Source organism: Oryzias melastigma, unplaced genomic scaffold, assembly GCF_002922805.2.
Source record: "Oryzias melastigma strain HK-1 unplaced genomic scaffold, ASM292280v2 sc00259, whole genome shotgun sequence".
Classification (NCBI taxonomy): domain Eukaryota; kingdom Metazoa; phylum Chordata; class Actinopteri; order Beloniformes; family Adrianichthyidae; genus Oryzias; species Oryzias melastigma.
The window spans coordinates 330619-345888 of record NW_023416893.1 but is presented as its reverse complement, the minus strand read 5'-3'; the positions used below and the strand labels follow the sequence as shown (position 1 = coordinate 345888).

At 40.9% G+C, this 15270-nt stretch overlaps 1 protein-coding gene across 3 annotated transcripts in view; it reads left to right on the top strand.

Moving 5' to 3' along the window:
* Nucleotides 1–435: 435 nt before the first annotated feature.
* The window catches only part of rps6kb1a (ribosomal protein S6 kinase b, polypeptide 1a), a 20983-nt gene continuing 6148 nt past the window's right edge, over nucleotides 436–15270 (top strand). Inside the window, exons 1-15 of one of the 3 annotated variants that reach the window (XM_024261303.2) lie at nucleotides 437–650; nucleotides 2226–2269; nucleotides 3084–3204; nucleotides 6618–6686; nucleotides 7144–7291; nucleotides 7440–7497; nucleotides 11143–11243; nucleotides 11329–11419; nucleotides 11503–11593; nucleotides 11684–11791; nucleotides 11875–11937; nucleotides 12027–12104; nucleotides 12267–12374; nucleotides 13709–13821; nucleotides 14383–15215. In XM_024261303.2, the coding sequence (XP_024117071.1) occupies nucleotides 579–650; nucleotides 2226–2269; nucleotides 3084–3204; nucleotides 6618–6686; nucleotides 7144–7291; nucleotides 7440–7497; nucleotides 11143–11243; nucleotides 11329–11419; nucleotides 11503–11593; nucleotides 11684–11791; nucleotides 11875–11937; nucleotides 12027–12104; nucleotides 12267–12374; nucleotides 13709–13821; nucleotides 14383–14461 (1344 nt within the window). In that variant the 5' untranslated portion in view covers nucleotides 437–578 and the 3' untranslated portion in view covers nucleotides 14462–15215. Of the gene's footprint in view, nucleotides 651–2225; nucleotides 2270–3083; nucleotides 3205–6617; nucleotides 6687–7143; nucleotides 7292–7439; nucleotides 7498–11142; nucleotides 11244–11328; nucleotides 11420–11502; nucleotides 11594–11683; nucleotides 11792–11874; nucleotides 11938–12026; nucleotides 12105–12266; nucleotides 12375–13708; nucleotides 13822–14382; nucleotides 15216–15270 lie in introns of those variants that run through there. The other 2 variants (XM_024261300.2, XM_024261302.2) reach the window with 2 other exon arrangements.

Sequence of the window (15270 nt, the reverse complement as noted above, 5' to 3'; positions counted from 1 at the left end):
GGGGGGGGGGGGCGGTGATTAATTAAATAAACACCATCGACAGATCAGTGTTTTCTTTTCAATGCCGCCACCTACTGGTAGAAAAAAAGATTGCACTAACGTGGGGAATTCCATTTCCATAAAGATGATGAGATAGTTTTAGAGTGGGGCACAGAAAAAAAAGACACAGAAAAAAAGAGTGAGAACGTTAGCTGGTTGGTTGTGTACTTAAATAAAGACATAATGAAGTTAAATGGTGGGTTGAAACAATTTTAACATGTTATAAACACTGCTCTGATTCAGCTCACTTTTCAACATTTAGATTCTATTGTTTTAGAAGCCCTTTGCGGTTCTAAATTCGATCCTACGGGTTAACAGGTGTTTAATACGCTGAACGTTCTCGTGTTTAGCTTTGTCCTGGTTGATTTGGGTCTCTTCTGAAAAGAGTAGTGCCGGTGACCGACACTAGAGGCGGGAGGTGTTGTTTTTGTTAGGCTAGCTACATGCGCTCGTGCCGACAGTACCGGTGATGGCTCACCCATGAGGTGGCGGAGAGAGCCCGTGTTTGCCGTCTGAGCGTCGTGGGAAGGCTTGCGGACATGGCCGGGGTTTTTGACATCGATTTGGATCAACCGGACGAGAATGTCTCTGACGACGAACTTGAAGATGGGGTGAGCAGAGTTAACAGCGATGCTAGTGCTAACGCCGCTAGTCATTAAGCTAGCTCTCGGTAGCTGCGAGGCCTACTGTGTTCACAGTTAACGGGTCGGTTTCCATTATCGGACGGGGTCTTCCCGCGAATTTTTATGGCGTCTCATAACAACTCAGTATGCCGTAAACAAACGTATGTTGTGATTTTTTTAAAGCTCCCCTCCGACAATATCACTTCGAAATACTTGTTAAAGTAAAAGAGCTGAAACTAGCCTAATTTCAACCCACTTATTCTTATGCACTTAGTTTCGCTCTTCGTCGTAAGAAAGGATGCGCAGCGGTAAAGCTGCTGCAGGAATAAAATCAAAGTTTAAATTCGATTAACAATTGATGCTTTTTATTCATCAACACAAGCGGAAGTAACTTGTTCTTCAGTAAATTACATGTTGTCCCGTAAATGATGAACGCGGTGTATTCGGTGGCATGTGTGCCGTTCGTAGTTTACTTTAAAAAGGTTGTGTTGCCTTCATGAACCAGCGCACAACTGATCACGACTTTACTATGTTGGAGGGAAATATTAAAAACCATGTTAATTAATATTTCAGTGCCGACAACTAACAGCAGAGCTAGCTAAACCGGCTAAAAGCTGTCAGCTAGCCTCTTCACTGCTCCTGTCAGTGACAGACATGCCGGCTTACGGTTTTAGAACATTTTATATGATTTTATTTTATTTTATTTTATTTTTGTGTACTTTGGAGAAATAGGAAAAATAGATAAATAAAATTTCTACTTGGCTAGTTTTCGTGATGCTAATAGCAAACAGCTAATTTAACGATGCCAGTGAAGTTAGTATTTTGTGATTTGGACTCGTCCGTCAAAAGGAACAGATCTGTCAGAACTGAACTGAACTTTGAAGTTGATTTGTTTCTTCAAACGTAACATGTTTACTACGTTTAAATAGTAATCAACATTCACCAAAAATGACTGGGCAGAAACGTCATACTTATTGAAACCCATCCAAAACGAGGATACAGTTCACACAAAACATCTAGTTGACAAATATGCCACAGACATAATCCAAGTACACGTTATACAAACACGTGTTTTCTAATAAATGTGTAAATATTGCTAGTATTGACCAGTATTTGATTTTTTAACAGTAACTTTTAAGACTTTATTCATTGATTTAACATCTTTATCTAAAAACTTCAAAGTTTCTGAAAACAGGAAGACATCCCCATTTTACATTTATTCTAACTTTACACAAAATACATCTAAATTAAAATGTTCCTCTCTTCTTTTAAAAATGACTGCATGGGGAAAATTACTATTAAAAGCATAAACCAAATTTCCAACATTCTCACATGCAGAATATCTACACATTTGTATGCCTTTGATTTTTTTTTAACATAGTGCATTTGTAGATCCATGAAAACCAACTTTATTTATGACTAAGTACTCAATATTTGTTTTGTATACATTTCCTCAAGTTTGACTACAATACTGCAAGTGTACGTTTTACGATAAACAGTTGTCATTGTGTGGTTGTCATTAAACAGCCTCTTGGTGCTGCGTCTCGTGTCTGTTGTTTTCAGGCTCAGCTCGGTGAATACATGGAGCAGTGCAGCAGCTTTGATTTGTGAGTTTTGCTGTGATTCTTCGATGTGCATCAACTTCACTCACCTGTGTTTTTGTTGACCATGATTTTTTTATTGTTTTTAGCTTCACTAGCATGTGTTGCTGTTGTTTAGTGCCATATATGAAAGTGACCCTCTGGAGCAGCCTCAGGGCCGCTGTCCTGCTTCTCTTTTGGCAGGTCACAGCTTAACTAGGTAGTTAACTAAAAAACAAGTCTGCCAGTGGCCATTGGGTTCTGGAGGTGGACACCCCTTCCTTGCATTCTGGCATTTGGACTTGTTCAATAACTTTCTTTGTTGAGGAAAGCTGTCACTGATCCTCCTTTTGTCAGAAAAAAGTCAAAGTACAATCCATTATCTGCTTTTGACTTCATGCCATCTTATCTCCTTACACAATCTTTGTAGTGCAGATCTGGGAGGATGGCTCTGGGCTTTGGCTTTCTCTGATGATCAACAAAAACTGCTGCTATTGAGCAATCTAAGCTGATAAATCTAAAACAAGTATTATTGTGAAGACACAATTTGTGCCCCAAACTATTTTTCTTGAAATATTCGACTTTAATAAACAACCAAATGTTTTTCTCAGAGTATATGTTATAAGTAATGGATGTAATTTTGATACCAAAAGCAAATATTCTGTCATTGTAGGATATTTTCTTTTTTTTTTGTTTTGTTTTGCAGGCTGATCTGTCTTAACTTTGACTCAGTGAATGTGAAGGCTTTTGCAGTAAAATATAATAGGAGTTTACCTTAGAGTTTAAAATACAGTGTTGTCACATTGTTTTGAGCCCTTTTTTTCTCCATTTGTTTTTCCAGTAACATGGATGACTGTGAGAGGTTTGAACTCTCAGAAAACAACGTGAACACGGGAACAGAGCAGATCCGACCGGAATGCTTTGAGCTGCTGAAAGTTTTGGGAAAAGGCGGCTATGGAAAGGTGAGGGTTTCATCCAAACATTTATTTTGACAAGTCTGAATATAGCAGATGTTGTGTTTGAGAACAAGGTAAACATGATGTTTCATCAGCAGCACGTGGGGAGGACAGTAGTGGTCCTGAAAATACCAAAGTTGGGAATTTTTTTTTTTTTTTATATAGTGACTGGAAGTGTGGCTCATGATGGGAATTTTTAGAGTCTTTGTTTTTGTTTTTAAAAATTCTGTTTTTTCATAGTCTGATCTAATGTCATGAGTACATGTTCTTTGAACTTGCATGTAAGAAAACAGTTTTGGTTTTAGAATGAGGATTTTAGAAGCTCCTTCACTTTTGTTGTACGAGACACTCCCTCTGTTTTTAACATGTACTTGTGGCACTTTTCTCACCATGGAACATTTTAGTTTAAAATTGATTTTCTGAATATTTATTCAAATTCTTAATATTTTTTTTCAAACTCAGTAGTATGAGGGAAGCCCCCCGCCCTATTGGACAATACAGTATACAGTATTGTGGATTTAAAATGAATATACACTGCTCACAAAAATTAAAGGAACACTTTTTTATTGGGCCTGGCATGAATTGAATTAAACCTGTCTGATAATTTTCTGGTTGGTTAAGCAGCTGAGGGCCTCGTTAATCAATTTCAGCTGTATTGGTGTTCATGGAATTAACAACAGGTGCACTTCAGTGGCAACAATTAGAAAACCCTCCAAACAGGACTGGTGTTACATGTGGAGGTCATTTCAAGTTTCTCCCTCTTGATCTTTTTTGGCTGGTTTTCCACTCGTGCTGATTTTGGCTTGATAATTATCTCTACTGGCAGTATGAGGTGATTCCTTAACCCTACAGAAGTTGCACAGGTTGTCCAACTTCTCCAGGATGGCACATCCACACGTGCTGCAGCAAGAAGGTTTAATGTGTCTCCCAGCACAATCTCCAGAACATGGAGGAGATTTCAGGAGACTGGTGGTTATTCTGGGAGAGCTGGACAGGGCCGTAGAAGGTCCTCAACCCCTCAGCAGGACCCATACCTGCTCCTTTGTGCAAGGCGGAACAGGCTGAGCACTGCTCGTGCCCTACAGAATGACCTCCAGAGGGCCACTGGTGTGAATGTCTCTACCCAAACAATCAGGAACAGACTTCATGAAGGTGGCCTGAGGGCCCCACGTCCTGTAGTGGGCCCTGTGCTCACTGCCCAGCACCGTGGAGCTCCACTGGCATTTGCTCAAGAACACCAGAATTGGCAAGTCCGCCACTGGCGCCCTGTACTTTTCACAGACGAGAGCGGGTTCACCCTGAGCACCTGTGATAGACGTGAAAGAGTCTGGAGAAGACAAGGAGAACGTTATGCTGCCTGCAACGTGGTTCAACATGACAGGTTTGGTGGTGGGTCAGTGATGGTCTGGGGAGGCATATCCATGGAGGGACGCACAGACCTCTACTGCCTAGGAAATGGTGCTCTGACTGCCATAAGGTATCCAGATGAAATCCTTGAACCCATTGTCAGACCCTACGCTGGTGCAGTAGGTCCTGGTTTCCTCCTAATGCACGACAATGCCCGGCCTCACGTGTCAAGAGTATGCAGGCAGTACCTGGAGGATGAAGGAATTGAAACAATTGAATGGCCTTCACCATCCCCTGACTTAAACCCAATAGAACATCTCTGGGACATTATGTTTGGGTCCATTAGGCGCCGCCAGGTTGCTCCTCAGACTGTACAACAGCTCAGGGATGCCCTCACACAGATCTGGGAGGAAATGCCACAAGACACCATCCGTCGTCTCATTAGGAGCATGCCGCCACATTATCAAGCATGCATACAAGCTGGTGGGGGCCACACAAGATACTGAAAAGCATTTTGAGTTGCAGAAATTAAGTTTTGGAAAAAACGACTAGCCTGCCACATCTTCATTTCACTCTGATTTTATGGTGTCTACACAATTGAGCCTCTGTAGGATGAAAACTTTTATTTCCATTAAAAGACTTGACATCCTTTTGTTCCTAAGACACTATCCTGTCGTTATTTGTATAGATATCCAACTTCATATTGAGATCTGATGTATCTAATGTGTTTCTTTAAAGGGCTCCTTTAATTTTTGTGAGCAGTATATTTTGCTGATCATCACTAGCTTCACAGAGATGGTGTGTGTTTGTTATCCTGGGGGCGGAGCTGGAAGCTAGAGTAGAATAGAATAGAATAGAAAATACTTTATTAATCCCTTTGGAGGTCCTCAGGGAAATTCAAGTACCAGCGTCCGTACAGCAGTAAAAATACAAAATAAGTAAAATAGAATAACAAATGAAGTAATAAAATAAGCGAAATAAGTAAAATAGACTGAATATAGCTAAATATACAATAGAAAAAATTATAAATAATGAAGAGAAGAAGCTCAGACTCTTCCTAGAAGGAGTTGTCTCACTTTTATACCAGAACTGCTTATTTTCAAAAGTGAGGGTTACTGGGGTTTAGTAAAAATGCTTTAGCCTCACAGTGTATTCAGGGACAGCTGACGGTTATATTCCTAGTGTTGTTTTTCTTTTTTTCTTCTGCTTTATTGTTAACATGAACATTCGATACTGTCAAGATCTTTTTTGGAGAAACATTTCCTGCTGTGATTTGATAAATGTTCTACTCACTGTTCAGTCATGGTTGGAAGTAAATGTACTCTGTCTATCAATTCTGAAGTTCACATTGTTATACAATTTCCCTGTTCTGAGTATTTAAATGCAGCACAGTTAACAGCTAAAAAAAAAAAAAAATCCTTCAACTTTCATTTCCTCAAAGTCTTGTGTAAAACTTTTTTTGTTGCTTGTTTGTTTTTTTTTTTGCTGATTCTAGGCTCCTGAAAACATCTATTCTTAAAGGAAGTTGTCATGAATTTCCAGCAGGATTTTACTGAGTCAGCAGAAAGTTTTGCTGTTAACTCTACTTTAAACAAACGCCTCACAGCATCTTTTTTCTGGCTATTTTACATGCCCATCATTACTAAAATGGTAAATGGTGTATACTTGTATAGCCCTTTCTACCCTCCTTCGAGGGCCCAAAGCGCTTCACAGTCACAGACCCATTCACCCATTCATACACTGGTGGTGGCTCCGCTGCTAAACACTGGCGCCAATCTCCCACCAGAGGCAATGCAGGGTTCAGAGTCTTGCCCAAGGACACTTCAACACATGGGCGGGCAAGGTGGGAATCGAACCCGCTCGCTTCCGATCAGGAGTCGATCGCCCTACCGCTGCACCACGGCCGCCCCATAATGATTGATAATAGTGAATATAGCTGAGAATTATCAACCGCGTCTGACTCAACCATGGGCTGACTTGTTTCCGCTCGTGTTTCACTTGTGTTGGAGTAAAGGTTTGGCGTGTGATGTGTCGTTAGGGACTCTGAACTCTTCCCGATATGGTTTTTACAGGTGTTTCAGGTTCGGAAGGTATCGGGTGCCAGTTCTGGGAAGATATATGCTATGAAAGTTTTGAAGAAGGTGAGGAGATCTTTTTTCTGTCTGAACAATGTCCACCATGGCTTTATGGTTCAGGTGGCTGCATGCAAGACTGGTGAGTGGGAAGCCAGGGTTTGATTCCCAGGGGAATGAGCTGATCCCAGTGTGGGTCCTTAGGCTAAACCCGTCCCCTATCTTTGTCATATTGGAACCCAGGTCTCCCCGTCTGGGTAACAGACAGTGTTGTGTCAGAAAACGGCATCTGACGTAAAACTCTCCACCAAACCAGATGTGGATCAGTGAAAGCCGATTCGCTCTGGTGACTCCTAGCAAACGTAGAATGATATTAAAGTAAATTAGCCTTCTCGTCCATTTGTCAACAAAAATGATCATTTTAGAGAAAGCTGCTTTCTACTTTTATGTAGAAAGACAAAAAAAATGATGTTTAGTGTTTTCCACCCTTTTTTTCAGAACACTGATTGTGCTCGTCTTGTTTTAGGCCATGATTGTGCGGAATGCAAAGGACACGGCGCACACCAAAGCAGAGAGAAACATTTTGGAAGAGGTGAAGCATCCGTTCATTGTGGACCTCATCTATGCCTTCCAGACTGGTGGGAAGTTGTACCTCATTCTGGAGTACTTAAGCGGTGAGTACAGTCATCATTAATAGTGTGTAATGCAGATAATCATCTGTCTGAAAGCTGTTTAGACAAATAAACATTTTGTGCCTGCCAGGCATTGGATAATTGTTGCTTTATGGCATTTGATTTGCTGTTTTTTCCATGTTGTCTGCAGGGGGGGAACTGTTTATGCAGCTAGAAAGAGAGGGCATCTTCATGGAGGACACAGCATGGTGAGTTTAGAAAGGGACAGCTCTTTATGTGTCCTCCTGCTTTGTCAGCCACACTTATCCATCAGTGTCTGGTTGGCACAGCTCACCTGGTGCAGGTAATCAGCAACATGGTAGTCACAGTTTCCAGAAATACCAGCACCAGCCCTAAAGGACTGATCTACAGCAATAAAGCTTTACAGTTTGTGCTCTTTGTTAAATATATAAAGATTTTGTTGATTTTAGGAATGTTAGTGATGCAAAAGATGTATGTGACCTAAGTCCATGGTCTTTAGTAGTTAGACTCTGGGTAGATGACGTCTTGCATGCTTAAGATGAACTTGGATCATCTAAATCCCAAAACCATTGACTGTACGTGAGAACTGGACCACACAGGTGTAACGTCATTCATAGAAAATGGTTTAGCTCTGGCTCCAACCAAATTAAGTCAATTCAGATGCTATTTTTTATGATACGTACGTCGCCATGTGGAAGTCAGAAATCGTTCAACGTTGGATGTGAGATCACCTACTTTTATTGAGGCATCCGATTGGTCAGTTTACACATTAATAAACTTGTAATAAAGAAAGAATATGATAAACATGAGGATTATCAAGATGTAAAAAAAACCGTATCAAAACAAGAAGTTTATTCTGACCAACAGAATGACAGAGTAATAACTGGTTATTTCTCTATAGAAGTCTATGTGATTTTAGCTTCTTTGAACCAGCAGGTACTTCTGTTTGGAACATCACAGGAGGCGCGGTCACTCAGTCCAGTTCTCTGTATACAATAAATGGATAAATCTTTTGTCCCTAACTTAAAGTTGAGTCTCTTTACGTGAAACAGTTCAAGAAAGACGACTTTAAGTCCAGATACCATGACGTAACTTTAAGATAACGTCACTAGGATGATTGAGAATCTTCATTGTTATTTGTTTCTGGGTTTGGCCTTTATTATTCTTTTCTGAATAAGTAAACCTCTGATCATTTCCCACAACCTTCATCAGAGGCACAGAAGTCCACACTGACACTGACTGTGTTCGTCACCAACAGTCTGCAGAGGTCTTTAACCTGATTTCCTGAACTCTGAAACATTTCTCTTTCCATTTACATTTTGGAAACTTTTATAAGCCTTGTACTTTTTTAATACCATTCTATCAAGCCGTGTGAGAGCTCTTTTAACAACAAAAAAGCCCTTGTCACCACTAGGGATGCAGTGATTCATTTTCCCCATGGATCAGTTCAAACCTTGATTTTTGGGTTAGTTTTACTTTGGTTGAATATAGGATTTGTGTTTTGCAAAACTACAACAAAAAACGAAATTCAGAAAAATCCTTTTTTTTAAACTAAGAAACACGTAATTTTAATTCCCAGAAATTATTCGATTCACAAGAGCCTGAATTGATTCGATTCCGTTTTTTTTTCGATTCTTTGATTCTTCAATTCAATTCAGTTTTAAGTTTACACATTAAGACACATTTGCTTAGAAATAAATTAATAATCTACTATATAATTTGAATATATTTATATTAATCTGATCCAGTTCACATACTGTAAATGTATCAGTGAAATAATGAGATTGTTAATATCATCCAGTGTTACATGGATTCTCTAAAGGAGAAGTTCTAACTAAAATGTTCAGATCATTAACATTGTAAACACCGTTCTGCTTCTCCTGGAGGACGTTTCAGTTTGGACACTAGGTGGAGATCACGCAATAGAAGTAAACCTTATTCAAGAAGAAGACTGTATGAGGAAAAAAACGATGTTTTAGACCACAAATGGTTACTTTAAAAATATTTCCTTAAAAGAGTTTGGAAAATTCATGCCTGTGAGTAAATAAAGATGTTCATTTAGTCAACAATGTATGTCGACTTAAATTGATCTTAATCTAATGATTAATCTATTTTTTTCAATCTAGCCCTATGTGCGAAGTAATTAAGCAATATTAATTATTACATGTATTTGACACTTTCAATGTCAACTCACAGACCCTTTTTAAAAAAGTAGAATATCAGAAAAGTTTTTATTTCCATAATTCCATTCAAAAATGAAACTTACATAGAATATAGATTCATTCCCACGATTTAGTTGATCATCTTCTTCTTCTTCTTTTCCTTTCGGCTTTTCCCTTCAGGGGTCGCCACAGCAAATCAGTTTCCTCCTTAGTCGATCTCAAGTATTTATTTGTTTAATTTTACATAGATTGTGGTTCCATCTCATAAAACCTACAAAAACAGAATTTCAGAAAATTAGAATTCTGTGAATAATTCTGCCAACATTTTCCTGGTCATGAATGTTTGAAACTGAGTTTCACCAACTCGTCATCCACTGAAATCAAAGCACCTGCACAGGTTCCCCAGATGTCATTGAAGACCTCAGGCTTCTATCCAGAAGGCCATCATTGATCCCCTCCATAGTCTGGGTAAGACCCTGAAGTTCCTCACCCAGGAAGCTGCTGTTCACAGAGGGCTGTGTCACCAGAAAGCCTCATGAAAGGACAACATGTCAGGTAGAAGACGCAGCAACAAATCAGACGATCTTGGACTTCAGACGATTATCAAAAGATTCAAGAACCTGCAGATATCCAGAAAGAGTGGAATGAGGAAGATCTCCGAAAACCTCCACATTCAGACTCATTCAGGAGATGATCTACAACTGTCAGGTTCTTTTGGTCAAGACACTTCTGAGCCTAAACTAACAGAGTAACCCTCTCAACTGGACCAAGGTGGAGAAGGACTGGACGGTTGGCCTGACGTTCATGGTCCAGTTTTCTGATGGAAGTTGAGTGTTCCTTTCATTTGTTGAACCCAAGCTGCTGGAGGTCCAGAGTGAAATCACCAGTCAGACATTATTCAGGCTTCAATCCAAAATTATTGAAACAGTCCAGGGGTGTCCAAATCCAGGCCTCCAGAACCGGCCTCCTGCTGGTTTTCCAGAAAGCCTGCCTTATTACCTGGATCAGGTGTGCTTATCCAATAAGGAGCTTCAATGGTAGGTTGGTTGGAAAATGAACACCGGCCCTCGAGGCCTGGATTTGGACACCTCTGGTCCAGCAGAATGTTCTATAGGATTTCATGATTCCTTCTGCTGAGGATCTGGATGGAGATGCAGATTTCCTCCACCAGCAGGTCTTGGTCCCTGCCCACACTGCCAGGGCCTGAACCCCATTGACAATTTATGGTATATTATTGAGAAGAAGCTGAAAGGCAGAAGACCACAAAGCAAATAAAATCTGACAGCAAGCATTTAGACATTCTGGGCTGGACTTATTAAGGCAAAGACATTTTCCAACCAAGTATTGAAGATGGACATATCCTGTTGAAAATACTTTATTTTGATTGATTTGATGCGATCAGAATCTCAGTCTTTTTCTTTCTGAAAAAACTGAGAAGTAAACTGATTTCTCCACAACATTCTAATTTTCTGAAATCCTGTTTTTGTGGGTCTTTCAGCTGCAATCCCACTTTCCCTACAAGTCTGTTCAGTCATCAGCACTCCCTGCTTGGTCTGATAAAGATGCAGATGAGCAAACTGATTACACAAACCACACTGCTGAGCAGAAAAGCATATGCCATCGACTGCAAATCTGTGATAGGTGTGGGGAGGAAATGAAACCATGTTAGAGCTGACACCATCATTTTATGTCTTGTTTTTTGGATGGCAGTTTTTATTTGGCTGAAATCTCAATGGCTCTGGGTCATCTGCACCAGAAGGGCATCATCTACAGAGACCTGAAGCCAGAGAACATCATGCTCAACGACAGCGGTACGGACTAGAAACCTTTATTCACCCATAACATACGCATGGTAGATTTGTCCGTTTTTCTCAGTTCCTGGTTTCTTCCCTTTAGGACATGTGAAGCTGACAGACTTTGGTCTTTGCAAAGAGTCCATCCATGATGGAACAGTCACTCACACCTTCTGTGGCACCATCGAGTACATGTATGGCACATGTTTATCAGACTTGAGTGGGTTACATGTTGGTGTCCAGCTTGTCTCACAGCATCGACTCTCTCCTCCCTCAGGGCCCCAGAGATCCTAATGAGGAGCGGACACAACCGGGCCGTGGACTGGTGGAGTCTGGGAGCTCTCATGTATGACATGCTGACAGGAGCAGTAAGTTAGCATGAAAAAGTCCTCCAGTCTTCTGCTGTGTCGAGCTAACGTCAAACCCCGCTGCTGAACCTTTGTTTCTGCACCTTTTAGCCTCCATTCACAGGTGAAAACAGAAAGAAGACTATTGACAAAATCCTAAAATGCAAACTCAGCCTTCCACCTTACCTCACACAAGAAGCCAGGGACCTCCTGAAAAAGGTGACAGCTTTACATCTGCTCTTCTACTGTCTTTCTAAAGTATCTGGAAAGGCTTTGGTGCTCAGCAGATATCCTTGTTGCAGCTGCTGAAACGAAGTGCCTCATCACGACTTGGAGGCGGACCCGGAGATGCTGCTGAAGTCCAGGTACACCTGCTGGTTTAGAACTGAATCTGCGTAAGAGCTGTGTCAGGACAGCATGAATGAGAAAACATTTTGATGCTGCTGGGTTTCAGGTCCACCCGTTCTTCCGGCATATAAACTGGGACGACCTCCTCGCTCGCAAAGTAGAACCTCCCTTCAAACCCTTTCTTGTAAGTCTGCTTTGTTTGCAGCCGCTGCCTTTGCTTTGCTTTTCCTGAGTCAATGTTTATCACTCCCTGCAAAACTACAACATTTTTTATTTCTGCGTGGTGTCTCACATGAGTGTGTGATTAAAATTCCTCATCTGACCCTAAAACTGTCTTTTTCTCCAGCAATCAGCTGATGATGTGAGCCAGTTCGACTCCAAGTTCACCAGCCAGACTCCAGTAGACAGTCCTGACGATTCTACGCTCAGCGAAAGCGCTAATCAAGTCTTCCTGGTAGGTCTTTTAAAAGGCAGCATCTGTCATTGACTCTGTGAGAACTGGACCTGCTGGCTCCAAGAAGCCAAAATCCCATAGACTTCTATAGAGAAACTAGATTTGCAATTCTTTGAAGAAATTGCGTCTGATTGCTGAAAGCAATGGCGCTTTGAAGCATTTTACAACTGCAAGTGTTAAAGACCTTCCATCCGACCTGCACGTCAACTTTCATCAGAGTACTTGAATTACTTTTGGACATATTAGAGGAAACAACTGGAACAGTTTGTAGCGCTACCTGTGGGAGTACTGTTGTGAAAGTCGTTGCGCTTACTTATCTTACATTGTGAAAGCAGTCTTGAAAATTTGGTGAAGTCATGTGGAACTGTTAAGAAACTGCAGCGCTGCAAACTTTTCAATCTCTCCTGTCTAATTTGCATAAAGTATTTAACAAAAACGGGACCTGTTGTTCCTGTGACACGCATCTCTGACTGCTGAGAGAGGTCATTTCTTCACAAGCCTCAGGTCCAGACTCCCACACAACATTTTACCAGTCTCTAATGAAGGGAACAGAGAAACACGGGGCTCCAGTCACAGAGAAAAAAACGTTGGTTTCTTAGCCAAGAACAAGTGGAGCTGCTGTGACATTTCGGGAGGAATCAGGAAAACCATCTACAGTGGTTCTTCGTATATCAGTTATGTTAAAAAAATGCCCTGCGACAGGTGAAATCTGTGAAGTAGAATTATACATGTTTTACGGCGGTAATATCCTCCGTTTATCATTTTGTGGACTTTTCTCAGACATTAACATTTTTACACTTTATGAAATTAATTCCAGGATTATGGAATGAAAAAGATTTGATTCAGATTCAAGAGTCTCAATGTAAACACCTCTGCTTCCTATAATCTCATCCTAAATATGGAACAGATTTGTACTGGAGGGCGAGATAAGAAAGAGCTTCTCATAAAATATTGTGAATGCAGCTCCTGGTTATGCGTGTTTCTGATCACTTTTAAAATCTGAACTTTCATTCAGACTTTATCTCCAGTGCAAACTCCCCTCAGGGGGAAACCCTTCTTGTGCACTGACATCTGCTCTTATGCTCATGTTTGAACTGCAGATCAAGCAAAGGTCATTTCTGGAGAAAAAGTTGATTTGGATTTTTTTCTGAACTAGTGGGTGTTACTGGAACCAGATAATCTTTTCCATCTGCTTGGATTGGATTCCTGGAAGTCAGTGTCACTCACTCACCACATTGTGCTTTACTCACCACTTCACCGCTCTTCATCAGCTGGGAGTTGTTTTTGAAAAAATAAAGTCTTCAAATCCTTTTTTCTCCCCACCTTTAACCCAGGGTTTCACATATGTAGCCCCATCCGTGCTGGAAAACGTCAAAGAGAGGTTCTCCTTCGAGCCAAAGCTGCGCTCACCGCGGAAGTTCCCTGGAAGCTCCAGAACCCTTCTGAGGTAACAGCATGCTGTTTTTTGTCATCCTGGTTCTGCTGAGTTGTGTCGCTTCTCACCTTTTCCAAAACAAGTTATTAAAGACTCTCACGCTGACCGCATGAGTTTAGCCTGCTCGCTGCTTGGCTCACAGGAACCTCATCAGAAGAGTTTTTCCTTCCAGCGGTGCAACAGCTGAGCAGGACTCTGTTTTCAAGCTGTGGACAGCTGGAAGCTTTTCTCCTGGTTTCTCTGATACCAGGAACAACTTTCCCTTTGATCCAAGTTAATAAAAGTGTTAGGTTTAAACAACCTAAAACAGTTCTCTGCTACTGCAAGAACGACAAGAGAGCGATTAGTTCAAAATGCTTGCAAGGAGAGACTTCAGGCTTTCTGCCGCCGCTCTGAAGTTGTCTGTCCGGGCATTGTCTTTTTATTCTGTTGGAGGCGTTCCCTGGTTACATTTAGATCTGTAGCTCTGAAGGGTAGGGGGCAAGGACAGCTACAGGCCGGTTTTTACTTTCACTAATGTCTCTATCATTCTGTTCATGATGCTGGTTTCTTCAATTATCTGCACTATATCAGCCCCTTAGAACCTTCAGCTGGGGCTCGGCTCCACTTTCTTGATACCGAGCTGTACACAACGATCAAGCAAGAAGATTAAAGAGCTGGAAATTAAAATAAATATTTGATAAATATGTTTACAACCCTATCAAAGAGGATTTCTCCTTTTGTGTGTTTTGTATGGAATATAGAAATATCAGGGCTTCTTATTGTATCAGTCATTTTATTTGACATGAGGAGGTACAGTATGTCACAAAAGTGAATACACCCCTCACATCTCGGCAAACATTTAGTTATATCTTTTCATAGGACAACACTGCATAAATGACTCTTTGACACAATGAACAGTAGTCAGTCTAAAGTTAGTACAGCAGTGTAAATTTATTGTCCCCTCAAAATAAATAAAAATACAGCCAATAATAGCTAAACCCTTGGCAACAAAAGTGAGTACACCCCTAAGTAAAAATGGGAAATGTCAATATTTTATGTGGCCACCATCATTTTCCAGCTCGGCTTGAAGTCTCCTGGCCATGGAGTTCATCAGACCTTCATATGTTGCCAGTGGAATCCTCTTCCACTCCTCCATCACAACATCACGGAGATGGTGGACATTTCACACCTTGTGCTCCTCCACCTTCCTCTTCAGGATGCCCCAGGCAGAGTTCTGAACCAGCTGCAGACAGTTCAGTTCCTTCTAGTTTAGACAGGTGAAAAGGCTGTTGCAGAAGTCTAAATGAGAGGACACAAACCCTAACCCTAGTTCATGCTTAGAAAGATACTATACAGCAGGAATCAATTCTTAAGGAGATGTTTAGAAAGACACTTAAAGGGTTAGTAATGGGCTGGGACAAAGCTAAAATGCGTATCCAGATATATTCCATATGTTCTAATGTATCAAAAATAACAAAT